Here is a 26,657-nt window from a genome sequence, read left to right as displayed (position 1 = left end):
AGGATTGTGGTGAAGGTAGAAGATAGACTTACTGAGGGCGATAGTGAAGATGAGCAACCCATCTTGGCTGCGGGCCTGGTGAGGATCTGTTGAAATATATCCTAGCATTGCCTAATGATGGGAAGGACGTAGAAACCTTTATCATCTCATTTGAGAACGTGGGTAAACAAGTGCAATGGCTGTGACTATCTGGGTTTTTTTGATCCAAACAGGGGTGGTTGGTAGAGGTTTCACGATCAGAGGAGGTACCTGGGGAGTGTGAGAAGGTGAAAAAAGCCATCTTAAGTGCATATGAGCTTTTACCAGAAACCTACAGACAACATTTTGGGAATCTGAGGGATCCTGGTCAAACATACATTCAGTTTGAAAGCTTCAAACAAAGCAATTTTGATAGTTGGGTAAGGGCATTAAAAATAGATCAAATATATGACACTCTTAAAGAGATGAGTATTTTGGAGGAGTTCAAAGATTCACTTCCTGAGCTGGTGAGAACTCATGTGGAAGAGCAGAGTTAAAACGGTCAGATTAGCAGCTGAAATAGCTGATGTTTATCAGTTGGTTCATAAATCAAAGTTTGGCTTCCAACACCAATGTCAATCCGTGAGGGATAGAAATTGGGGAAAAGAAAACTCCTCATGTAGTAAAGGAAACGTAAATCTTGGTGAGTGTAATAAAGATAGCTTACCACAGGGTAAAAAGGAAACCCATGAAGGGGAAAGAGAAGTCAAAAATCTCTGATGTTTTCACTGCAATAAAGTAGGCCACACTAAGCCAATGTTGGTGGGTTAGAAAAAGCATTGGGAAGACGGGTGTAGGAATACAGGATAAGCCAGTGAATTTTGTTGAAGTGGTAAAGGAAAGCACAGTGAAAGCTAAAAAGTTGCACCAGAATGTGCAACGTGGTCTGAGGTTGGTTGAGGAGGAAGTGCCAGATCTTCTTAAACCATATACTTGCAACGGTAAAGTTTACTCGCATAGGCCAGGAGCAGCAGGTAAAGAAGTTACAGTATTTAGAGACACGGGATCATGTCAATCTTTGATGTTGAGAGATGAGATATGTAACTCAGAAGGACTATTGCCAGGAAAGGTGCTCGTACATAGAATTCACCGTGTGGCAGGGGTGACCTTTATAGAGGTTTATAAAATCATGAGGGGTATGGGTGGGATAAATAGGCAAAGTCTTTTCCCTGAGGTGGGGCAGCCCAGAAATAGAGAGCATAGGTTTAGGGTGAGAGGGAAAAGGTATAAAAGACACCTAAATTGCAACGTTTTCACGCAGACGGTGGTACATTTATGGAATGAGCTGCCAGAGGAGGTGGTGGAGGCTGGTACAATTGCAACATTTAAGGGGCATCTGGATGGGTATATGAGTACGAAGGGTTTGGAGGGATGTGGGCCGGTTGCTGGCAGGTGAGACTAGATTGGGTTTGGATATCTGGTCGGCATGGACAAGTTGGACCGAAGGATCTGTTTCTGTGCTGTACATATCTATGACTCTCAATGCTCCATATGTAAAGTGAGGTTAGAGTGTCCAGTGAAAAGTGGAGAAGTGGTAGTCAGAGTGCTGGAAAAGGTCTCGGCTCCTGGAATACAATTTGTCCTTGGTAACTATATAGCTGGGTCACAGGTCGGAGTGCTGCATACTGTGGTTGAAAAGCCAGTGGAAAATCAGACAACTGAGGTATTACAGAAGTATATCCTGGGACTTTTCCTGACTTGTGTGATAATAAGGTCACAAAGTCACCAATTGAAACGGGAGGAGAAATTAAAGAGTACAGTTAAGGAGTTGAAGTAGAATTATCAGAAACCCTGTTTGATCGAATGGTTAAGACAAAACAGGAACAGGTGGAGGACAAAGTAGATATTTTTAGTTCAAAGAAATTAATCAAGGTCTCCTTCTCAATTGTAAAATATTTCTAATGATGAATGTTCAATTTTCTATCGTCCCGTCAGCTTCCTGTAAGAGTACAGCACTGACACCCACACCACCTTGAATGGCTTTATATAATTAGGTGTAGCTAATACTGGGGCAGTGGTTAATACAGCTTTCAGGCTGTCAAATGCCTCCTGACAGTCTGCTGTCCACTGAAACTTCCTGCATTTCCTCAGTAATTCATTGAGTGGAGCAGGCACACTGCGAACATTTGGTACAGATTTCCAATAAAATCCCATCAATTCCAGGAATCGTATTACTGCTCTCTTCATTGATGGTGTGTACAAACAGAAAGCATGTTGTAAATAGAGCACAAATACAAAGGATGAAACTTTAAGATGGACTGAAGATAGAAGCCATCTTGAGTCAAAATTCACAAAGTGGATAGCCCTGGGAAAACCTGGGATGCAAGTTTACTTAAAGGTTCTCAATGATATTGGGACACAGTCAACTACTGCCACTGTGCTTCCCATGATGATTACCCTTAGGGGATCTGGGACTTAAGTGGTGACTTGCAAACACAACTGTGAGCAGACTGCAGTTTCTCTCTGTGCAATCATAGCAAGGGGCCAACAATACATGAACATTAGATAGTTAAGTTATCAGCATATCATAGGCTCATTTTTACAATTATATTTGATTAATAAGGATCATGCAAAATGAGGTAAAAGAGTTAAATAGGGCAGACAAATGAATACTGTTAGAAAGCAGTCTCTTAGAAATACAGTATTATTTTGTCTAAACTTCCTGGATGTATTTCATTTAATATAGTATTGCATATCATACATATCCCAAGTTTAAAATAAAAATCCTTTACCATAGTTTGGGTGAACTTTCCATTTTTGTCAGTTGTCTTCCTCAAAAAGTGGAGAGACAGCACATACACGATTTTAAAATAGAATAGCAGATAAGCAGTAGGTTAATTATCAGCATTAGTTTGTTTCATTTGATGGAAAGCTTGCCTTTGATTCTAATCCATGTGTCATCAAGCTCTGCACAAGACATTGAGCATTTCATTTAGGTTGCAATAATTCCCTCAAATCTGAGGGTGTGTTGCATTGTTACAACTGCTATCTTTTGCACATGGACATTGAAACTGAGGCTTTATTAGGGTTTCAGTTGGATTAACAATAGAAACCAGAGATCTTCTTTCCTCTGGGCAATATTTCTCTGTCAACTAGCATCTCCAAGGACAGATCAGCTATTCATTTCTTTTTTGTTGTTAAGAGGCTTTTGTGATGCTTGCAAAATCTTTTTTATTTACCCATGTTACAATGCTGGCTACATTTGAAAAGTGACATAAGGTTGAAAAGAACTATGAGGTATCTTGAAGAAACGAAAGCTACATTATGATGTCGGTGTTTTCCTTTCCATTAATTCCCTGTTGGCTTATTCCTGGAATGATGTCTTCTACCTGTAGATAATTCTTTTCAGAAAATTCCCCAGTGATTGTTAATGTTCACGATGTTTTGCTTATACTAGGATGCAAATGAAACTGTAGAACTATCGGTTATTTGTTAATGTTTCTGCATCTCTTCTTGATTTTAGTTCAGTCTGCAAAATGGCTTATGTAATTCTAAGTCTTGGAAAGCCACACGAATGGGATCACAAATAGTGACCAGCATTACAGGAAGTACACATACCAATTTCATTCTATGGATTGTGTGCAACATTTTAAGTTGGATTTGTGATCTGAAAAAATTTAGGACATTTACTGATAATTGCATCAAATCATATCCCCCATTGTGACATGGTTTTGTTGGTGACTCAGGACAACTGTGGAACACTTTGCTTACCAATAAAACACAGAACATTGAACATAACTAGGGGTGCAAAAAGTCCAGAAGTGAAATTTGTCCTTTGAATCAATGTAGTCTTCTCATATGAGGCATAATAACCTCTATAACAGAAATACTTTTCTTTTAGATTGAAGTCTTGGATGAAGAAGCAACTATTGTTGTAATGATGTATCAGCTCATCGAAAAGTATAAGATTGGTACACCTCCTGAGGATCTTGCTGTATTTGCAACTCTAAAGCCTTCAATAAGTGTAGTTCGCACTGTCATTGACAGAGCTGTCAGTGAAAGAGACAGCAATGTTACTAAGCTGTGTCGCTGCATGGATAAAGACATAGATGTGCTGAATGAGGAGGTCAGAGCAGTGAGGATTAAAGAACAGGTAGGTCAATAATTGCTGTCTTTACCATCATCTCTTGTTTAGTAATCCGTGTTTAATGCATCCACTTGAGACTCAATATTGAAAACGGACCAAGGTCTGATGTGAGTGATGGTGGGAAGAGTGATGTGAGATGGGAATCTTGGGAGAAGAAGTTTGGTGACAAGGTTGGTTCAGAGATGTCTCCCCATTTCCTGAGGCTAGGTCCCCACAGTGACTCTGAATGAAGCATCACCTTTGCCATTTCAATTTACATGCTTTTGAAGCATTCAATGGCCATTTTACACGATTGCAGGGACAGTAGGGAGGCTCTACCATAAGTTGCTCATGTTGGGAAAACAGGATGCACTGACCAAATGTTCAGAAAAGCATGAGCACTGAGCACCTTAATTTTCAAACTGAGTTCTTAATGACAAGGTAAATCAGTGAGGAGAGAGGAAAAATTCAAATTGTTGATGTTTGCTATGAAGTGTAATTAAAAGAAACATAGCATCCTTACAGAGCAGAAAGAGGCCATTTGGCACAAAGAGTGTGCACTGACCTTCTGAAGAGCATCCCATGCAGAGCCCCCTACCCTATTCTCATAACCCCATATTTGCCACATGCAACCTACCTAACCTGCAAACCTCTCACACTATGAGGCAATTTAGCATAGTTAATCTACCTAACCTGCATATCTTTCGACTGCAGGAGGAAACGTATTAGCTGTAGATGTGTGTCATCTTCAAAGACTTGAAGAACTAAGGAAACAGATGGCTTTTAGAGATACTTATTGTTACAAATGGATATGTCACTTGACTCTTTCTATCTGCTGAGCACCTTTGGCCTACTGTCTGTTTAAAAAAGCCCGCACAGTCTATTTAATTGTGCCTTCCTTGTGTTATCCTTTATCCAAGGCCCACTATTTAATGTTCTTCCCACTGTCAACCTTGCGCACTCATTAGAGAGACCTCAGCTTTAAAGTCATAGAATACAGTCACAGAGTATAGCCAGGTGCTAGTGTTGTCGCACCCCAGCCCTGCATGATTAGTCTCCACCACAGCCTTTCTTTCTCACGGCCATCCAGGCTGTGGTCCTTTTTTTTTACACCTTTGGTCTTCTCTTAACTTCTTACTCGCTCCATCATCAGCCATGATGCATGTTACCACATCCGAAGATGTTGAAAGCAATTATTTAAAAGCAACTTTTTTTTTCTCTTTTGTTCCTGTCGGCAAACTTCCCCAAGCTATTGTTGCTGTGTCCTGATTTGGACACACTCTCAAATGTTAATTATGATTTTTTTCCTTCACCACCACAGAGAGAGAGAGAGATGTTTCTTATCTTCAGGCACCTTGATGTCTAGGTGCACAGTCTTTCAGGTTTATGCAAGCTGCAGCTTAAGAAGCCAATTTAAAGGCTGATGCTGGACAGTTTCATGTTAACTCATAGATTCCTGGCATCAGCCTGTTCATCAAGTATCAAAATCAGTACTCTGAAAAGTAACATGTAGTTAAAGTTTACACTCCACAATTCAACTTGACCTTCAAAATGAAAACCTCCTTTTTTTTACCTATAAAGTAGTGTCAAAGTTCCATTTCTCAGTTTTTAGTTCAAAAGGAAAAATATATGATTCTTACAAATAGAAAAAGAAAATACCTGTAGTGGAGTAGTTTGACTCCATTGGCTGGACAGATAGTTTGTGATGCAGAGCAGGATTCTCCTTCTCAACCTCTCCCGCTGCCTGAGGCATGGTGACCCTCAAGTTAAAACACCATCAGTCATCTCTCTCTCTCTTTCTAACAAAGAACAACCCTATGATCTGGGAAGACGATAGGAACTATACCTTTACTCCTATTATAATGATCATATGCAATTTCATATAAACTATTTTAATTTCCATTGTATTTTATAGGATCCTCAGCTTCTAGACATCAATTCTGACAGAGAAAAAGTGAAAAGCACTCTGGCAGACATGCAGATTGTGATGGATGAATTACAGAAACGTGCATTTCAGTATAAATCTTACCAGAAGAACTTCAAGGTAATTAGTTTTAGATGTTTTCCAACAATTTCCAGGCAGATTTTTGGCAATTTTCATTACCAATGATAAGAAATTATTGCTATGGATGACATGCGGCACTCTGTCTATTTCCACTGGCCATTTTAAAACATAGAAAAATGCAAAATGGAGCATTTATCCCTTTGAGCCTGTTCTACCATTCAATATCATCATGATTGTTTTCTCCCTGTACTCTTTGATCCCTTTAGCTGAATAAACCATATCTAACTCCTTCTTGAAAACATATACAGAGGAACCTCGATTATCCGAATGAGATGGGTGGGCACATATTCGGACAATCAATTTTACCTTAAACAAGGGAAGCCATACTGATTTAGTGCTGTGCTCTACTGGAGAATTTGTTTAAATCTATAATTTTAATGAGTCTGCCATTTAAACAAACTAATCTTGCAGTCTGCAAATTACAGGTAAAAATGAGAAGACCATCACTTAAATACTGTATATCAAATCCCAGCATTAAACAAGGTCCAAAATAGCTTCTACGATTGTAAGAGGATTTGTCAGTTTCCGGAAACACAGTCGCGATAGAAAGACAGAAGCACCGCCTCACGCGTGCGTTTACGTTTTCAGCCATTTTTTCATGAACGGCCTGGTAAAGTGACCGGAATACTATAAAACACTTACTTTTGCAAAGGGCTGTGTAACAACCCTTACCTAAAAAATATTCACTCGCTGATGCTTGAGCTGCTTGTGTTTCTTTGTTTTTGCCAGTGTTTTCACATGTTCTTTAGTACAGGTAAATCTATTACGCTTACCTCTTTGATTTAACGTTTTTGTGGGACCTTGAAATCATCTTCGGATAATCTGAAATTCAGGTAATCAATATTTGGATAATCGAGGTTCCTCTGTAATGTTTCAGCCTCAACTACTTTCTGTGACAGAAAGTTCAGTAGGCTCACCACTCTCTGGGTGAAGAAATTTCACCTCATCTCAGTTCTAAATGATCTAGCCTGCATCTTTAGATTTTGATCCCTGGTTCTGGGCTCTCTGGTCATTGGAAATATTCTTCCTGTATTTACCCTGTCTAGTCATGTTTAATTTTAGAGGCTTTCTATATTTTCATTCCCCACTCCCCCATTCTTCTAAACTTGGGTGAATATAGTCCAATCCTTTCTTCACACGACAGTTGTGCCATCCCAGGTGTAAGTGTGGGAATTCAGCATGTCCATAAGAATCTTCACCAACTTGTACAGATGCAGCATAGAGAACTTACTATCCGGTTGCACACTGGCCTGGTACGGAAACCACTGAGCCCAGGGCCGGAAGAAACTACAATTGGTCGTGTGCACAGCACATACTGTCACGGAAGTCAACCTTCCATCCATGGAGTCCATTTATATTTCTCGTCGCTGCAGAAACGCTGCCAATATCAAATACCCCTCCCACCCTCTTACAATCTCTTCCATTAGGCAGATTTACAGAAGCTTGAACACACACGCACCAATAGGTTGAAGAACAGCTTCTTCCCTGCTGTTATTATACTGATGAATGGACTTTCTACCATCAAATGATGTTGATCTTGCTTTGTGCACCTCCTGTGTAGCATAACTTGTATGCCCCACTCTGACTCAGCACCCTATGATCTGTGTGTCCTTGCTTGTTATTATCTGCTTGTGGTGCTTGCAAACAAAGCTTTTCACTGTACTTAGGTACACGTGACTACAATAAATCAAACCAAACCTTTGATGTACTCTCTCCACTGCTAGAACATCCTTCCTCAGATAAAGAGACCAAAATTGAACATAATACTCCAGACACCGTCACACCAAGGCCTTGCAGAATTGCATCAAGTTATCTCTGCTCCTGTTCTTGAAACCTCACGCAATGAAGGCCAATGTGTCATTTACCTTCTTAACCACCTGCTACAGACACCTACATGCTTACTTTCAGTGACTGGTATACAAGGACACCCAGGTCTCATTGCTCCTTTCCTTTCCGAATCTATCGCCATTCAGATCACAATCTGCCTTCCTGTTCTTGCTCCCAAAACCTAGAGAAAAGCTGCTGTAAAACCAATAAAATTTAATAGATTTATGAAAAAGAGACTTTTTTCAAATAATTGAATGGAAAGGATTATTTTATCTGACAATGGAGTTAGTAGAGCGAAACATAAAAATATAGAAAATAGAACCACAGGAGGCCATTCGGCTCTTTGAATCTTCTTCACCGTTCAACATGATAATGGCTGATCATTTATAGTAGCCTTTCTTTGCTTTCTCCCCATACTCTTTGATCTCTTTAGCCCAAGGACTATACTTACTCGTCCTTGAAAACAATGTTTTATCCTCAACCATTTTCTGTGGCAGAGAATTTCCTAGGCACACTACTTTCTCGGTGAAGAAATGCTTCCTTATCTCAGTCTTAAATGGCTGATCCCATATCCTGAAACTGTGACCCCCTTGTTCTGGACTCTCCATTCAACAGAAAAATCCTTCTTGTGTTTATCCTGCCTATTCCTTGGAGGGATAATCATCCTAAAGTACAACAGATAGCTTGTGATAATCTTTTTCATAAACAATTGTTGACAAGAAACAGTTGAGAAAACATTGCATCTTCTAACAGAAAATTAGATAAATGTTGGAAGCATTTACTATGAGGAAAATAGTAGAGCTGGGAAATAGAAAGAGTGTCTTGTTTTGGATTGAGTGAGTAAGTGAGCCAGTATAAACATGATGTGTCATAGACTCTCCTGCTGAGTTATTCCTTATATGTGTCTTTTTTACTGATTGTTTTAATTTGGTACTGGAATAATGAAGAGTGTATCTAATATAGAACTGAACTGTTACCTCAAGAAGACAGAAGTGAGCAATATGTTTTATGTTCAAAACTGAAAGGCATTAATGCTCCAATTCTAAACTGCAAATTGCAATTAGCAAATGATTTATTTCCACTAAGCTGTAGAATGTGTATGTTTTTTGTACCTAGGTTGAGATAACTAAATTTGATTTGCTGGAAGAAGTTCATGCTGATGTGAAACTAAAGCAACTTCTTTGGAATTCCCTTAATGATTGGGATCTCCGTGTAGATGAATGGCTTCAGGTAGTTTTGTTACTTTTAATCAATGTGTCTATTAGATAATTTAATTAAAGTCATGATTATTAAAATGCATCATCAGGAACAAATTTGTTACCTACTTCCTCTCATCCAATGTGAATTATATTCAAGAGCTTTTGTTGACTGTTTTATTACATCGAATCTATCTTTCAGATTTTGGTGAAATACACTACTATATTAATGAAATCAGTTGTGTACTTGATCATTTTTGTTGAAACCCACTTGGGACCTTATTATGCAGAAAGTCTTCTGAGGATACACCATTTGGAGGCAGAGGCTGTCAACTAAATATGGTGGAAAGAATGAAAAGAGACTTACATTGATGCTGTGCCTTTCATGAACACTGCATGTGTCAAATTATTTTCTAGCCAATAAAGTACTCTTTGAACTGTGATCATTGTTGTACCATAGAAAACACAGCAATGAATTTATCTATGGCAAGATCCCATAAATAACAATATGATAATGACCAGACAAGTTTTTTGTGTCAATGAGGGGTACATACTGGCCATAAGGTTGCTAACAGTAAGGTTAACTCCGCCAACAACCTTACTATGAAACCTCTTCCAAGGGTGCATTTTGGCCAGCATATCAGGGATTCAATTTGAAATAGGAACTCAATTTAACATTTCATTTGTAATTTGACATCTCCAATCTTCCCTTTATACTTGGGATGCTGGCTTTGATTTTTTGCGTCCCGGACTTGGAGTGGGATTTGAACCCTAAACATTCAGAGTCTGAGGTGAGAGGGTTATCGACTGAGCCACAGCTAGCACTAAATTATGGTCTACTGTGTTCTCCATTAGAATGAATGACTGCAAATATTTTGTCGAATCTGTCTGTCATTTCTCTTTAGGGAAGGCAGATGCTCTAAGTCCATAACATTCATCCTGTTTATGAGTACAGTAATTCTACTGGGTTCATTATTTTTAAAATGTGTTTTGTTTTTGAGAATGGAAGCGATGCTTCAGTTAGTGAGTACCTGTCTAAGTTGTTTCCAGCCAAGGAGAGGAAAAGACTTTATAGTTAACCTCAGTGCCCATAATGGATGGGAAGAAAAAATACAACACAATTTTTCTTAGTTACTGTACAGGATTCTTGTTGAAAAATGCATCTTAAACATTGCTAAAAGGTGATTTGAAGTTTTTCATCTTGCACTCAGAACTATGATGTATGAAACAGATTTAAAAAGAAGAGGCATAATTTTATACAGCTTGAGAAAAGAGCTGCTGATTCGTTGGCCCATCATTGGCATGGAGATGCAGCAAGAATAATCAATTATCAATCTTAATTCTCAGATCAGGCAGGTAGATTCTGATTGGTCAGGGCATTGCCATGGGGATACAGCAGAATTTGGCTCCATTAATGACAAGCAATCTTTATTTTTGAGAAAGGTGGACTGTTACACAAATTTCTTTCGCCTACAAGAACAGAGCTTATGCACAAAATGTTGACTCTCCTGCTCGTTGGATGCTGCCTGTCTTGCGCCACACTTTTTGACCCCATATTTATGTCTGTGATGTCCAGCTAACGATGTTAAATTGATTTCTGACATAACTCATGGCACAGTCTGGATTATTTAATAAAAGAGTTCTAACAACAGAACTGCATTTAATGATGGATATACTTTTCTGATGCAAACGTGGGATGGTCGAACACTCTGAGCTTGCTGCCAGCTGTGAATGGCCAATGGTATGTGTTGTTTGTTACAGCATACTAATTATTGCGACAAATTGCCTACCTACCTGACCCCATACTGGCACTAAAACATCCATATCACACATTGCTCATTTATGTGGTGGGCAAAAATTAAATTTTTGGCTTGATGACATCATCCTGTTAGTGGAGAAAACCATTCCTGGATTTACTGCATGGCAGTGTGAGACAGCTAGAGACGAATCAAGAATTTCTTTATATAGTTATATAAACTCCATCCTAATTTCAAATTTACCATTTGAAATTGAACAATCAAAAGACCTTGTCTTCCTCAGTGTATTAGTATTAGTTGAGGTGTCTGAAAATGGGACTACTATTTTCTGAAAACCTATTTTCACCAGTATACACTTTGAGATTTCTACATGCCACATGCTTTAAGTTCAATCTTTTCTGCAACATTGTGAATATGGGTGTCTGCTCACCATGTCAGATTGATGCTGAGATAGGGTATATCAAAACTATCCTGGAAGAAAATATCTATCCTGATCAAATTATGATTCATTTATTGTGAAAACTCAAGAAAAAGCTTACCACCATCATATTTGGCCCGAGGTGGTCCCCTGTCTATCTGGAAGAGGAAGCTGTCTCAACGATTTCAACATTTTTCTCCACTAACAGTTATTAACCCAGAAAGTCATTTTCCCTCTGACACGAATAACTAAAGTGATATGAGTTCAAGTACTGGTGTGATGTATATAGACCATACATCCCAATGACTACTGGAGCATATCAACACCACATCCCTTTGGCCTTTTAAAGCAGGCAGTAGGCCACTCCTATTCATTGAAATATGTATTCAAGTATTACGCATCTATCTTTTTGATATGTTATTCATTTAAAAATAACTGATGCTGAGTTCAATAATTTGATTATAATTTGAAATGTCTCAATATGAGATAAGTTATGTAGATTTGTTTGCGTGTACCAGCTGTAGTTTTCTCATGAAGCTTAATGTTTAGTAGGGAAGCTTGCAACTTTGTGAGTTAGTTTATTTAAAAGTATAAAATATTATAATTTACAAAGCAATCTTTAGAGCAATCAACTTAAGCCTTTGTGCAGCTTGCAAACCTATGGCAGACTGACTGGCAGCAGAGCCCCAACATTGTATTCTTAAAGGTGAAGCCTCTTAACGTGCACGTACAACATACTACAGTCCAGTTTTAAATGTCACCTAGCCATGCACTTCAACAGCTTGTTTTTAGAAAGTTAAGAAGGAACTGATAAATTATAATGTTCTAAATATTGAACAGGAAACAAAGCATGATAATTTTGAAATAGCAACTTCCCACATTATGCTAATATTTGACAAGAACAGTAAAGTAATTAGTTGTTGAGAAGTTAACGTGTTTGATGACTTTAGTAGTTTTATGCAGAAAGTAGAATAATATTTAAACTCTTTTCCATTTCTACTCCCTCACAGCTTAAATTTGAAACCATAGATGCAGAAGAATTAGCAAGTGAAGTTGCAAAATACAGCAAATTTGTGAACCAACTGGAAAAAGGTCTTCCCTCAAATACTGTTGCAGCTACACTTAAGGATAATGTAGAGCAAATGAGACAAAAGGTATTCTGAGTTATTTCCCCAAAGCTGGTGGAATGTTGGATGTTAATTTGTGTATTGGAGTTACTTTGTGTTTCTTTTAGAAATGTGATCTTGATATTAATTTTCATTCACTGTCCAACCTTCTTTCAAGTAGTTTAGCAACAATATTAGGTTTTGATATTGTCTCCCTCACTCCTACTGAAAAGGCTGTTGGCAACCTCACACTACATGCAGTATGAGAGTGCTGGCAGAGATTGGCCGACATAGTGTTGCTGTTTCCACCACCAGGAGAAAGGTAGTAGTAACTGCTGCATTACTGATACTAATATCTCAAAACTCTGTCAAAGAAGGAAGAAGGCCTTACGACGGGATCTGTTTCCTCTCTAATAGCTGAAAGAAAGCCAAGGCTAAAAAATATTATAATTTTCTCTGTTGCTTTATCTCCTTTAGCTGGCCAGGCACCTCTTTGGTTGGTGCACTGAAGCTCTGCCTCCTCTTCTGCAGCAGTTGGTTCCTACTTGATTCTTTGAATCTGGCTTGAAGCTCACTGTACACTCAAGATGACTCAAAAATATTGACTATTTTTATGACAACTAAAGTCCCAGTGGCATGTTGAAACTCTGCTACAGAAAAATGACCCAGCTCTTTTTTGTTTCTTTGTGTGTGATGGTGGGTCTCCACATCCTGCACTCGTATGTGATAACTTTTGTTTTAGAATGTTCCCAATAAAATTAGGTACTGTAAATAGAGTTGTAGGGCCAAAAAGATGTACAGCACAGAAACAACTTGTTTGGTTAACATGGTCCAACTCGTCCATGCTGACCAGATATCATAAAGTAATCTAATCCTATTTGGCCCATAGCCTTTTAAACCTTTCCTATTCATATACCCATTCAAATGTCTTTTAAATGTTGTAATTGTCCCAGCCTCCGTCATTTCCTCTGGCAGCTCATTCCATACACGCAACCACTGTCTGTGTGAAAAAGTTGTCCCTTATGTCCCTTTTATGTCTTTCCCCTCACACCCTAAACCTATGCCTTCTAGTTCTGGACTCACCCACCCAGGGAAAAGACCTTGTCTATTTACCTTATCTATGCCCCTCCTGATCTTATAAACCTCTATAAGGTCACCCCTCAGCCTCCGACACTCCAAGAAAACCATTCCAGTCTATTCAGCCTCTTCCTATATCTCCATCCCTCCAACTCTGGCAACATTCTTGTAAATCTTGTCTGAACCCTTTCAAGTTTCCCAACATTCTTCCAATAGTAAGGAGACCAGAATTGCACACAATATTCCTAAAGTGGCCTAACCAATGTCCTGTATAATTACAACATGACATCCCAACTCCTATACTGGATGCTCTAACCAATTAAGGAAAGCATACCAAATGCCTTCTTCACTATCCTATCTAGCTGCAACTCACTTTCATGGAGCTATGAACCTGCACTCAAAGGACTCTTTGTTCATCAACACTCCCCAGGACTTACCACGAAGTACATAAGTTCTGCTCTGATTTACCTTTCCAAAATGCAGCATGTCACATTTATCTAAATTAAAGTCCAACTGCTACTCCTCGGCCCATTGGCCCATCTGATCAAGATCCTGTTGCACTTTGGGTAACCTTCTTTGCTGTTCACTACACCTCCAATTTTGGTTTCATCTGCAAACTCTTCATCATTCATATAAATGATTTGAATGTGAACATAAAAGCAACGATCCTTGTGGCACACTGCTGGTCATAGGCCTCCAGTCTGAAAAGCAACCCTCCACCACCACCCTCTGTCTTCTACCTTTGAGCCAGTTCTGTATCGAAGTGGCGAGTTCTCATTGTATTCCATATGATCTACCTGGCTAACCAATCTGCCATGATGGGCGGCACGGTGGCACAGTGGTTAGCACTGCTGCCTCACAGCGCCAGAGACCCGGGTTCAATTCCCGCCTCAGGCGACTGACTGTGTGGAGTTTGCACATTCTCCCCGTGTCTGCGTGGGTTTCCTCCGGGTGCTCCGGTTTCCTCCCACAGTCCAAAGATGTGCAGGTCAGGTGAATTGGCCACGCTAAATTGCCCGTATTGTTAGGTAAGGGGTAAATGTAGGGGTATGGGTGGGTTGCGCTTCAGTGGGGCGGTGTAAGTAATCTAAAAAAAAACCTTATCGAACATCATGCTGAAGTCCATATAGATCATGTCCACCGCTCTCCCTCATCAATCTTCTTTGTTATTTCTTCAATAACCTCAATCAAGTTAGTGAGGCATGATTTCCCATGCCCAAAGCCACGTTGCTTTTATTAAATTGGAGAGATTTCAGAAACTATTTACCAGTATTTTGCTGGGAATATAGAGTTTGTGTTATAAGGAGAGGCTAGATAGGCTGGGGCTTCTTTCACTGGAGTGTAAGAGGTTGATGGGTGACCTTAAAGAGGTTTATAAAATCATGAGGGACATAGCTAAGGTGAATAGCAAAGGTCTTTTCCTGGGGGTGGGTGAGATCAAAACAAGGGAGTATATCTTTAATGTGAGAGGAGAAAGATTTGAAAGAGACTTAGGGGCAACGTTTTCACACAAAGGTGGTTTGTGTATGGAATGAACTGCCAGAGGAAGTGGTGGATGCAGGTAAGGTTACAACTTTTGAAAGACATTTAGATAAGAAGATGAATAGGAACATTTTAGAGAAATATGGGCCAAATGCAAGCAAGTGGGATTAGTTCATTTTGGGAAACTTGGTTGGCTTGGGTGAGTTAGGCCCAAGAGTCTATTAATTTCCAGTCTGATGGAACCTTTCCAGAATCCAGTAGGTATTGGTAAATTAAAATCAATACATCCAATACCTCATTAGCCATCTATTTTAAACCCCTAGGAAGCAGGCCATCTGCACCGAGGAACCTGTCAGCCTGCAGCTCCATCAGTTTCCTCACTACTGTTTCCCTACTGATTTGTAATTTGACCCAAGGTCCTCTCTCCCACCTCCTGATTTACAGTCTTGGAATGCTTTTTTACACTGAAGACAGAAGCAGAATATTTGTTTATCCATTAATTTTTGTTTACCATTAACTTCCCATTCTCTCTCTTTAAAGCACTGATACTCATTTTGTTTAATTTTTAATAACTGTAGAAGCTCTTGCTATCTGTTTTATATTTCTAAATAGCTTCCTTTCATACTGTTTCTTTCTCTTGGTTAATCTTTTAGTCAGTATCTGGTGTTCTTTATATTCTGTCCAAACATCTGACCTGCTACAAATCTTTGTGTAATTATGTTTTTTCCTTATGTTAAATGCTTTTCTTAATTTCTTTGGTTAATTATAGGTTCTCCCCTTAGAACATTTCTTTGTAGTGGGAATTTTTTTTTTCTGAGACTTCTTCAATGTTTGCCTTTGCTTCTTGATTAATGTGTCCCATGGCCTACAATCCCAATTCACTTCAGCTAACTTGGCTCCCGTATGAATCTTAGATTCACTCTTTTCCTTTTCAAATTGAATATAAAATTCAGTCATCTGATCACTGCTACCTAGAGATGCCTATACTCTGAGACATTTAATTCTGTCACATTATACAATGCCAAGTTTAATATTACCATGGTCTCTGTTTAGTTCCAGAACAATCTCAGAAGCATCTTGTGAACTTCTCATGCAGGCTGCCAATCTGATTTTCCAATTTAATATGTAGTTTAAAATTACCCATGATTATTGCCAGGCCTTTATTGCAAGCACCCAATACTACTACTTATACATTTTAACCTAATTTGTAGTTACTATTAGGGGGCTGTCAACCACTTCCTCTAGTGACTTCTTTTCCATACTATTCCTCATTTCTATCGAAATTTGAATGTGATTACCTGAACCAAGTTAATTTCTAACGATCGGAAATATGGAAAAATATTACGTCCTGCAATGTGAATTTTTTTTCTGAATCAACGAGTTGCTTCATCTGTATTTGTAACTTTAGTGTGTCACAGCAATTCAGTTGCACATTACTCAACAAGGTGTAACTTTTTCAAGACTTTTTAACGGCACAATAACAGCAAAAAAGAGGACTTTCACTTGAATTCAAATGGTTTTTGAGTATTTTTATTTATGAGGACTTAAACACCACACCAAATAGAGCAGCAGGCAATCACAGCTAGCGATTTTTGGATTTCTGTATCTAAATGCTCATTTGCAAATACAAAAAATTGCTGTCTCAGAGTAATTATGTTAAGTGCTGACAGTTTCACCTTTAGTGCAGCCTCACAACCTGAACCAATCCATCCGATGAAGAAATTAAGAGAAATATCATTACTCAGTGATGGGAATGTGAAACTTGCTACCAAACAGAATAGTTAGGATTGTAAAGTGCTAACGAACTTGATGGAATCTAGATATATCCATGAGGGAGAATTAAATAAGGCTATTGTGATAGGGTATAATTAAATTGGGTGAGAGCAGTCTGAGAAGGGACTTAAACAACAGTCTGTTTTATTTTTGTGTAAATACTGTCTAAAAACATCTTCAACATTTCAATTTCCCATCATGTTACAGCTTCCTGTAATCACTGATCTGAGGAATCCCTTCCTAAAGCATAGACACTGGGAATCAATAGAACATTGTATTGGTGCTAGATTGATTGATGTTGTTGAACCTGTAACTCTGGCTCGACTGATAGAACTTAATGCATTTGATCATGCTGAGGAAATTCAGAATGTGTCAGGCCAGGCTTCTGGAGAAGCTGCCTTGGAGACCATTTTGAAAAAGGTGAGAGATTTGTCTATTCAAATGTCTTGAAGTTAGTGATAGATGTGTCATTTGCTCACTGCATTATAACTAGCAATGTGGCCAAACTTTGTTTCTTACTTACATAATGGCACATCTTTGCTATCAGACATTAGATTTGCATACAATTTTAAGTTAAATAATCACAGAACTATCAGTATAATAAAGGTTAATGGTTTTATCGATGTCAACCTTGAACTAGTACTGGAAGGAAAGAAGAAAGATCCTCTTCTTAGAGGATCACAGGAGGATGCCAATTTATCATGCAACAGGGCACCTTGCTATCAATGCCATCTACTTATGCTTCAATTCTTTCCCCGTCTTGCCACCTGCTTCACCCTTGATGTGTTGTCTGCCTCCAGGGCCAGACTATCCTTGAAATTGACACTTATTTGAAGAACAGTGTTAATGCAAAATACAGAGGGGCATCACAATGGTCTGGATCCATGGAGGAATACAATGTCAGAAGGCATGAGGCTATGCACTTTGGTAGAAAGAATAGAGCTGTTAACTATTTTTAAAATGGAGAAAGGCTTTGGAAATCTGAAGCACGAAAGGACTTAGGAGGCCTAGTTCAGCATTCTCTTAAGGTTAACATGCAGGGTCATTTGGCAGTGAGGAAAGTGAGTACAATGTTAGCATTCATTTTGAGACAGCTAGAAAACATGAGCAAGGATGTAATACAGTGGCTGTATAAAGGTCTCATCAGACCACATTTTGGGAATGTCGTGAACAGTGTTGGACATGCTACCTAAGAAAAGATAGCTGGCTTTGGAGAGAATCCAGAGAAGGTTCACAAGAAAAGTATTGGGATTGAAGGTTTGTCATATGAAGAGTGGTTGACTTCTCTGGGTTTATATTCGATGGAATTTAGGTGGATGAGGACTAGGACCCAAGTGAGAAGGGATAATCTTTTAGAACTGAGATGATGAGGAATGCTGCTGTTGCACAACAAGACATCCTTGAACAAGGCTATTTGACAATGTATCTAGGATGAACTTGAATAGCTTTTTGAAAAGTCGCTTCAAAATAATTTCTAATGTAAATTAGCTGTCAACTTATTGGTTGTAACTTATGAGATATTCTCAGCAATTAGTAGATCCATGCCTTTAGAAATGTGTTTGCAAAAGGCAGATTTTATTTGTAATGGAAGTAAATGTAAAAATTCATACTGGAACATAATCAATAGTTGCCAATCATCACAGGTGAAACAGTAAATAGAATTGTTACCAAATTGATTACTATTTCAAAGTGTGAACACTCCTGTTTGATGTGATGTTTCGTGTGGAATTTTTAATGTTTCAACTTTAGGTGGAAGATGGATGGAAAATAACTGAGTTTGTTGTGCTTCCTCATCGTGATGCTAAAGATGTTTTCATTCTTGGTGGTACTGATGAAATTCAGGTAAGCATAACATCTGATAAACCATGAATAAACCTATTTCTTGTAGCTGAACCAGAAGTATTTACTCTTTGCATGCATTCCTCTACCACCTCTTCATACCAGCAAGAGCAAGGTTCTTGGTGACCTTTTATTGCCTCTTAATCAATAGAGGATCTCCCTGCTTCCAATGCTAATATGTTGAAAGCGTGATCAAATGAGCCTTGGCAATCTCTTAGTGGAGTAACATCTCTCCTTTTAAAATGCTTCCTTTCTTCTGCTGGAGTGCATCTCCCCTTTCGTGAATGACAACTTCAGCGAAACCCAACATCCTGACACTAAACAGAATAAGTCTGGAGATAATGAAGGTATGTTTAAAAAAAAGGCAGTCCATTAATCATGGGTGGCTATAATCTTTTCTGGGATAGCCAGATTGGCAGAGGAACCTACAAGAAAGAATTTGTTGTGTGTTTGGGATGATCTCCGAGAACCATGTGTTCTGAATCCAACTCTCGGTTCAAGCTATTTTGGATCTGATTTTGAGGGTAAACGTACAAGTAACATCCAAATGATCAACAAGATCTTCTTTACACATATAAAAAGAAAGTGTGAGGTCAAAGTGATATAGACCCATGAGAGAATGAGGCTGTGTAAGAGAATCAGGAAATGGCAGTGGAGTTGAATAAATATTTTGCATTCATCTTCACAGTAGTAATAGCATTTCAAAAATACTAAAAAAAAATGAAGAGGCAGAAAGTGCAGATAAAATAAATATAATCACTATCAACATAGATAATGTACTAAGGATACTAATGGTACTAAAGACTGATAAGTCCACTGGACCTGATAGAATGCAACGTAGGAGGTTAAATGAAGTAGTTATAAAGATGGTGGATCCAGTGATTGCAATCGTCCAAGAAACCTTAGATTCTGGAAAAGTACCAGAGGATTTGAAAATTGTGAATGTAATTCTTTTATTCAAAAAAGGGAAGGAAACAAAAACAACCCAGTTAGCTTCCTAAGCATTGTTAAGAAAATGTTCAAGCCTGTTATGAAGTATGTAATAGCAGAGAATTTAGACATATACAGTATAATAAAACAGAGTCAGCCTGGTTTCAATAACGGGAAATCATCTGTGAACAGAAAAGATGTGCAAGGAAGTTGCCAGGGTTGGAGGATTTGAGCTATAGGGGGAGGTTGAATAGGCTGGGGCTGTTTTCCCTGGAGTGTCGGAGGCTGAGGGGTGACCTTATAAAGGTTTATAAAATCATGAGGGGCATGAATAGGTAAATAGACAAAGTCTATTCTCTGGCATGGGGGAGTCCAGAACTAGAGGGCATAGGTTTAGGGTGAGAAGGGAAAGGTATAAAAGAGACCTCAGTGGCAACTTTTTCACGCAGAGGGTGGTTTGTGGTGAGATGCCAGAGGAAGTGGTGGAGGCTAGTACGATTGCAACATTTAAAAGGCATCTGGATGGGTATATGAATAGGAAGGGTTTGGAGGGATATGGGCCGGGTGCTGGCAGATGGGACGAGATTGGCTTGGAATATTTTGTCAGCCTGGACATGTTGGACGAAAGGGTCTGTTTCCATGCTGTACATCTCTATGACTCTATGAGTAACTAATGGAAGACAGAATTGGTATAAGAATGGCATTTTCACAATGGCAACCTATTATGCGTGGAGTGCCTTTAGAGCCACAATTATTTACAATACAGATTAATGACGTGGATGAGAAAGGTAAATACGCTATAGCTGAGTTTATGGATAACAAAAAAAATAGATGGACAAACACACTCTACCCAGAGGGATATAGACAAATTAAGTGAGTGGGTTAAACTTAGCAGATGGAATTTGATATGGGAAAATGTGAGGTCGTGTATTTTGGAGGAAGAATGATGGAGCTGAATATGGAGAAAAATTGCAACACGTCATAGACCAGAAAAATTTAGGGTCCTTGTGCATAAATCCTAAACAAACCCAGTAACCATGTTCAGGAGGTGATAGAGAAAGCAAGTGGAATGTTGGCCCCTATTTCAAAGGGATTTAGATAAAGTCAAGAGGTGTTAAAAAACTCTATAAGGCAGTGTAAATTCACAACTGCAATACTGGCAACAATTTTTGTCTCCTTATCTAATGAAAGATATACTGGAATTACAAGCAGGCCACAGAAAGTTCACTGGGTTGATCTGAGGATGGATTTTCTGATGAAGACAGGTGGAAGAGGTTGGACTTGTACTCATTAAGATTTAGAAAAATGAGAGGTGATTTTATTGAAATATAAGCTTCTTAGGGGATTTGACAGGGTAGTTGTGGAGAGGTTGGCTTTTGTGTAGGAAAGTCTAGGACCAGCCACCACAGTTTCAAAATAAGGGGTTTAAGATAGTCTTGAGGAGGAATTGCTTTTCTCAATTTTTTTTTGCCACCAAGGTGTGTGGAGATGAGGTCAATAAGTATATTCAAGGCTGACATAAGTGAATTGAATAAAGCAAGAATGTGGAGTTGAGGATTGTCAGATTAACCATGTTCCCATTGAATGGTGAAGCAGACTTCAATGGTCTAATTCTGCTTCTATGAATTGTGGTTAGCTCCGATCTTGTATTTCTAAAACCTGATTAATATTTTTTCACCTTTTCTACATTACCAAATATACTTGAGTAATAGGAGAAAGTGAGGACTGCGCTGGAAAATACTTGAGTATTAGTCAATCTCATGTAAAGATCGACCTCCTATTTTTGGCCATATAATCTGGAATTTCCCATACATCTCATGTAAAAGTCGACCCTAGGTCTTCACAAATAACAGATCAATGTTTGGGTCAGTGCACCGGATATCACGTCCTGCTCTGACTTCCAGTTTGCTGGTTGTTCCATTCCTCTCCCGCTCTTCCAGTAAGGACTGATTAGGGATAGTCAACATGGCTTTGTGCGTGGGAAATCATGCCTCACAAACTTGATTGAGTTTTTTGAAGAAGTAACAAAGAAGATTGATGAGGGCAGAGTAGTAGATGTGATCTATATGGACTTCAGTAAGGCCTTCGACAAGGTTCCCCATGGGAGACTAATTAGCAAGCTGTAGTGGAGGGTTGTTTTTCAGACTGGAGGCCTGTGACGAGTGGGGTGCCACAAGGATTGGTGCTGGGCCCTCTACTTTTTGTCATTTACATAAATGATTTGTATGTGAGCATAAGAGGTACAGTTAGTAAGTTTGCAGATGACACCAAAATTGGAGGTGTAGTGTACAGGGAAGAAGGTTACCTCAGATTACAACAGGATCTCGACCAGATGGGCCAATGGGCTGAGAGATGGCAGATGGAGTTTAATTCAGATAAATGTGAAGTGCTGCATTTTGGGAAAGCAAATCTTAGCAGGGCTTATGCCCTTAATGGTAAGGTCCTACGGAGTGTTGCTGAACAAAGAGACCTTGGAGTGCAGGTTCATAGCTCCTTGAAAGTGGAGTCGCAGGTAGATAGGATAGTGAAGAAGGCATTTGGTATGCTTTCCTTTATTGGTCAGAGTATTGAGTACAGGAGTTGGGAGGACATGTTGCGGCTGTACAGGACATTGGTTAGACCACTGTTGGAATATTGCGTACAATTCTGGTCTCCTTCATATCGGAAAGATGTTGTGAAACTTGACAGGGTTCAGAAAAGATTTACAAGGATGTGGCCAGGGTTGGAGGATCTGAGCTACAGGGAGAGGCTGAACAGGCTGGGGCTGTTTTCCCTGGAGCGTCGGAGGCTGAGGGGTGACCTTGTAGAGGTTCACAAAATTATGAGGGGCATGGATAGGGTAAATAGACAAAGTCTTTTCCCTGGGGTCGGAGAGTCCAGAACTAGGAGGCATAGGTTTAGGGTGAGAGGGGAAAGATATAAAAGAGACCTAAGGGGCAACTTTTTCACGCAGAGGGTGGTACGTGGATGGAATGAGCTGCCAGAGAATGTGGTGGAGGCTGGTACAATTGCAACATTTGAGAGGCATTTGGATGGATATATGAATAGGAAGGGTTTGGAGGGATATGGGCCAGGTGCTGGCAGGTGGGACTAGATTGGGTTGTAATATCTGATCGACATGGATGGGTTGGACTGAAAGGTCTGTTTCCATGCTGTACATCTCTATGACTCTATCTATGGTTGTTGTGTTCCACTCCGGACTTTCAGAATTACCATAATTCTTTGTTTTCTTCTTTATTGGTTTTGACGTAAGTTGGGCCTCTGCTAATGATACGGTATGAATTTTGACAGGCATGAATTTCAGCCCCTCAAAAATAGTATCCAACTAATAGTTGACCCCATAGATTTAACCTTAAAAAGTAGTCCAAAACATTCGACTATTCCTTGAGTATATATGGTATTTCAGGTTTCTAGGACTGACAATACTATGATTCAGTATGAATCTGATGTCTGACAGCATTCCTGGGCAGATGCAAAAGATTGTTAACATTTATGTGAAGTACAGCAGAAGAGTTCTTGTCGTGTTCTGCTCAATGTTGATATAACATATTTTCTGGTGTAGCTAGATGATTCCAGTTTCTTCAGCATGCCTGATTGAATTGTTCTTTGTTGGTGACCGTGTCTTCGGTTGTCTTGGTCGTAAGTTCTGGAAATCCCAACCCTATAAAATGTTGGTCCTAAGAATGTATTTGATGATAACACATCAGCTCTGGTCATTTCTTGCATGTTTTAATGGCCCTCATTTTCTTTCCAGTAAGACAATGTGGGTCCCTTTAACAAACAAGCCATCCAAGCTTCTCGACTGGCAGAATTCAGAATAAGTGATATGGTCCTCTGCGTTCCTCCATTCTACCCAAAACCAAATGGAACATCTGAAAAAAAATTTTTAAATAAATTTTGCATTTATAAGAGTTTTGTAAAAATATTTCTGAGGATCTCCGATAAACGTTACTCTGGGTTCTGAGTTGACAACCAGCTGTACATTTATGTTCAGTGAAAACAGATTTACTCAACTCTTGCTCCATGGTAGTCTTAGCAAAGAAGATGCAAATGCTCACTCTGTCTGATTACCGGGTTTGGATCTGTAATGTGTTTGAATTCTTCATTGCATCTAACCAACCTTTCTGGGAGATAGCTATCAGTTGCCGAACAGACCTTTTCACATGAAAATAGGTCTTTGTTATGAAAAAGCCACAAGCATGATTTGTCATGTGTAAAGCTGTGGGAGCAATAGTTTGTTTCCTGTTGTGCTCATTAGAGAAGGGAAGACAGACTGATGATTTTATTCTTTCATTCATTGATTAAAGGTAGGTCTGATGCGCAGCCTCATGATCTCCATCACCAGTTAGGAGGAAAGATGATTCAAATGTACTCCAGCTGGGATGGAAATTGAATGCGATTGAATGGCATTAATCTAGTCCAGACCAGCCCTCTGCCCAAATAAACCAACCAGTCTCCTCAGGAGACTGCGTTATTATGGTATCTTGTTGCCTGGAGCTTGGGATAATGATAGTAGGAGCTCCATTTTGTTTTCGTCTCTGATTGAAAAATAAATGGATGCAGATCTGAGACACAGCACTGCCACAGGGGGATGTATTATAACGTACAGGTATGATATGTATAAATTCCATTATTGGAATTTTTAACAGCAAGTTACAACACAGGCAGAAAGCTTTCTAGATAGGAATTGCATGCTGATGTACGTTTTCTCAGAATAGTAGATTTGTACATTGTTTCTGAAACAAATGTCAATTAAATTCCAGAGCTGGACATCAAGAAGTCATACAAGTCTGTAGTAATTTCAGAAAAAAACTTTGTTACAGGCATTGCTGGATGACAGTATTATCAATGTATCAACCATAGCCTCCTCACGTTATGTTGGACCTATTAAAAATCGTGTTGATGAGTGGCAAAGGCTTCTCTCACTATTCAATGAAACCTTGGTAAGTGTTTTACTTTGCCCAGTGACCAGATTAATATAAGTTCCAGTTTTATGGTTAATTATTTAGTTTTGTTCTGAGATTCGGATCAAGTATTCAAATACTTTGCAAAGATGTGTGTGTATCCAAGAGTGTTTTTCTTAACTGTCATGCATATAATATGCATTTGTAACACTGTACAAAGCTTATTTTGCACTTTTAGCATTCTTCCATGGGATGTGATATCAGTAGCAAAGCCAGTATTTTTGATTAGACTGATAGACTAACTTGAACTACGTATTATTCAGCCATAGCACAAGATATCTGCATGTCTCTAATTGTGATCCATTGCTCAAGCACAGTTTAAGTTGTTTTACCATTGTTGGCTGTGCCTTATCTATCTTGACAGCAAACTCTGGGATTCCTCCCTGATCCTGTCCATCTCTCTACTGCTTGAATGCTGTCCTGAAAACCTATCTCCTTGGCCAAGTATTTGGCCGCCTATCCAAAACACCGTATATGATTTACTGTCAGTGCTTGTTAATTAATACTTCAGAGAAGCCTCTTTGAAATAGTTGAATACGTTAAAAAGGTGATATTAATGCAAGTTGTTTTGCTCATTAAGACTAATGCTACATTGAAATCCATTTGACACTCCAGGCCAATTTTTTTTTCATTTAGTATTATCCAAAGGTTGAAACAAATTCCCAGTCACAAAACCTGTACTCCTTAGGTACCTTCCCCTGCAACCATAAAAGATGCAAAACCTGCTGGCACACCACCTCCCTCACCTCCACCCAGAGATTCACCTGCCTCTCCTCCAATCTAGTATACTGTATCTGGTGCTCCTGTTGTGGTTTCTCTACATCAGTGAGATCAAATGCAAACTAAGGACATGTTTCACCGAACATCTCAAGCAGCCTGTCAGGTCTAGCCTGACCTCCCAGTAATTGCCCATTTTAATTCCCCTTCCCACTCCCTCTGCCACGTGTCCATCCTCAGTCTCCTCCATTGCCATAGTGTATCAGACTGCAACTTGGAGGAACAACACCTCATCTTCTGCCTGGGCAGCCTAAGCCTGGAGGACTCAACATTGAGTTCTCCAAATTCAAATAACCTTCCCACCCATCCATCCACCGACCTCCTTTCCAGCCCCACCACCTCCCTTTCATCCCTCCGACCGACCCCTCCTTTCAGATACAAGCCAGATTTATTCGTCGTAGTGAACTACCAGGTTGTACCTACCACCTATATTTACCTATCACTATCTCACCACTCTGCCCTCCCCCCCCCCCCCCCCACCCTTTATCTGCAGCTCCCCGTACCCCCTCCTCCATTCTGGAAGGGTTATATCTGAAACATCGACTTCTCTGCCTCCTGATGCTGCCTGGCTTGCTGTCCTCTTCCAGCCTCCTGCTTGTCTACTTTGGATTCCAGCATCTGTAGTACTTTAGTCTCTGGTACATGATAATCAACAACAAGTTTCCCACTCCACGTTTGCTCTGATGCCACATGATTTAATTGAATCTAAAATCCATGTTCCATTTCTCCCGAAGGTGCCACCTCTTGTGCTGTATCTGTCCTGGTTGAACAGTTACATGCACAAGAATGGTGATGTTGCCTGGAACATTTTGTATAACACATGAATCCATGTGCGTAGTTGTCAGGCTATTGCCTAAGTAGTCTGTGGTTAGCTCACCCAAATTTGTCCTGAACACCTAAATGTTAGAAAGGAGAGAAAAAATAATTGCTGGAGAAACTCAACAGGTCTAGTAGCTTCTGTGGCACGAAAGCTTCCTCTCCACCGATGCTGCAAGACTGGCTGAGTTTCTCTAACAATTTCTACTTTTGTTTCAGACTTTCAGTGTTTGTTGTTTATTGCTTTATTTTAGTAGTTAGAAAGGAGGACTTTGGAGGTTCAAGAGACCTGTATTTGCCATTGTCATTTCTAGCCCATAAGTCAATGTAGGATAGTCCATCCATTTTCATTCATTTCTTTAGGCTTTTTAGGGGGTTCATTATAATTGAGTGGCTTGCAGGGGCATTCAGAGAACATTAGGAGTCATTGCGTTGAATCTGGGCGCACATATAGGCCCAAGAAAATAAAGAAGGCAGATTTCCTTCCTGAAAGGAAATTAATGAATTGTATGGGTATAATCTTGCAATTGTCAACAATGGGCTATG

At 39.4% G+C, this 26,657-nt stretch overlaps 1 protein-coding gene across 1 annotated transcript in view; it reads left to right on the top strand.

Annotated features, from left to right (window-relative positions):
• The window catches only part of dnah6 (dynein, axonemal, heavy chain 6), a gene marked incomplete at its 5' end in the record, with an annotated part of 301,703 nt that overhangs the window by 45,242 nt on the left and 229,804 nt on the right, over nucleotides 1–26,657 (top strand). The window contains 7 exons of the mRNA XM_043705917.2: nucleotides 3,860–4,111; nucleotides 6,000–6,128; nucleotides 9,093–9,206; nucleotides 12,358–12,501; nucleotides 16,993–17,205; nucleotides 18,535–18,627; nucleotides 24,378–24,497. Of these exons, the coding sequence (XP_043561852.2) occupies nucleotides 3,860–4,111; nucleotides 6,000–6,128; nucleotides 9,093–9,206; nucleotides 12,358–12,501; nucleotides 16,993–17,205; nucleotides 18,535–18,627; nucleotides 24,378–24,497 (1,065 nt within the window). The remainder of the gene's footprint in view (nucleotides 1–3,859; nucleotides 4,112–5,999; nucleotides 6,129–9,092; nucleotides 9,207–12,357; nucleotides 12,502–16,992; nucleotides 17,206–18,534; nucleotides 18,628–24,377; nucleotides 24,498–26,657) is intronic.

This window comes from Chiloscyllium plagiosum, unplaced genomic scaffold (assembly GCF_037043375.1).
Source record: "Chiloscyllium plagiosum isolate Xiang-an unplaced genomic scaffold, Cpla_swu_hap1 HiC_scaffold_2, whole genome shotgun sequence".
NCBI classification, from domain to species: Eukaryota; Metazoa; Chordata; class Chondrichthyes; order Orectolobiformes; family Hemiscylliidae; genus Chiloscyllium; species Chiloscyllium plagiosum.
The sequence above is the reverse complement of the archived record's forward strand: the minus strand, read 5'-3'. Positions and strand labels throughout refer to the sequence as shown.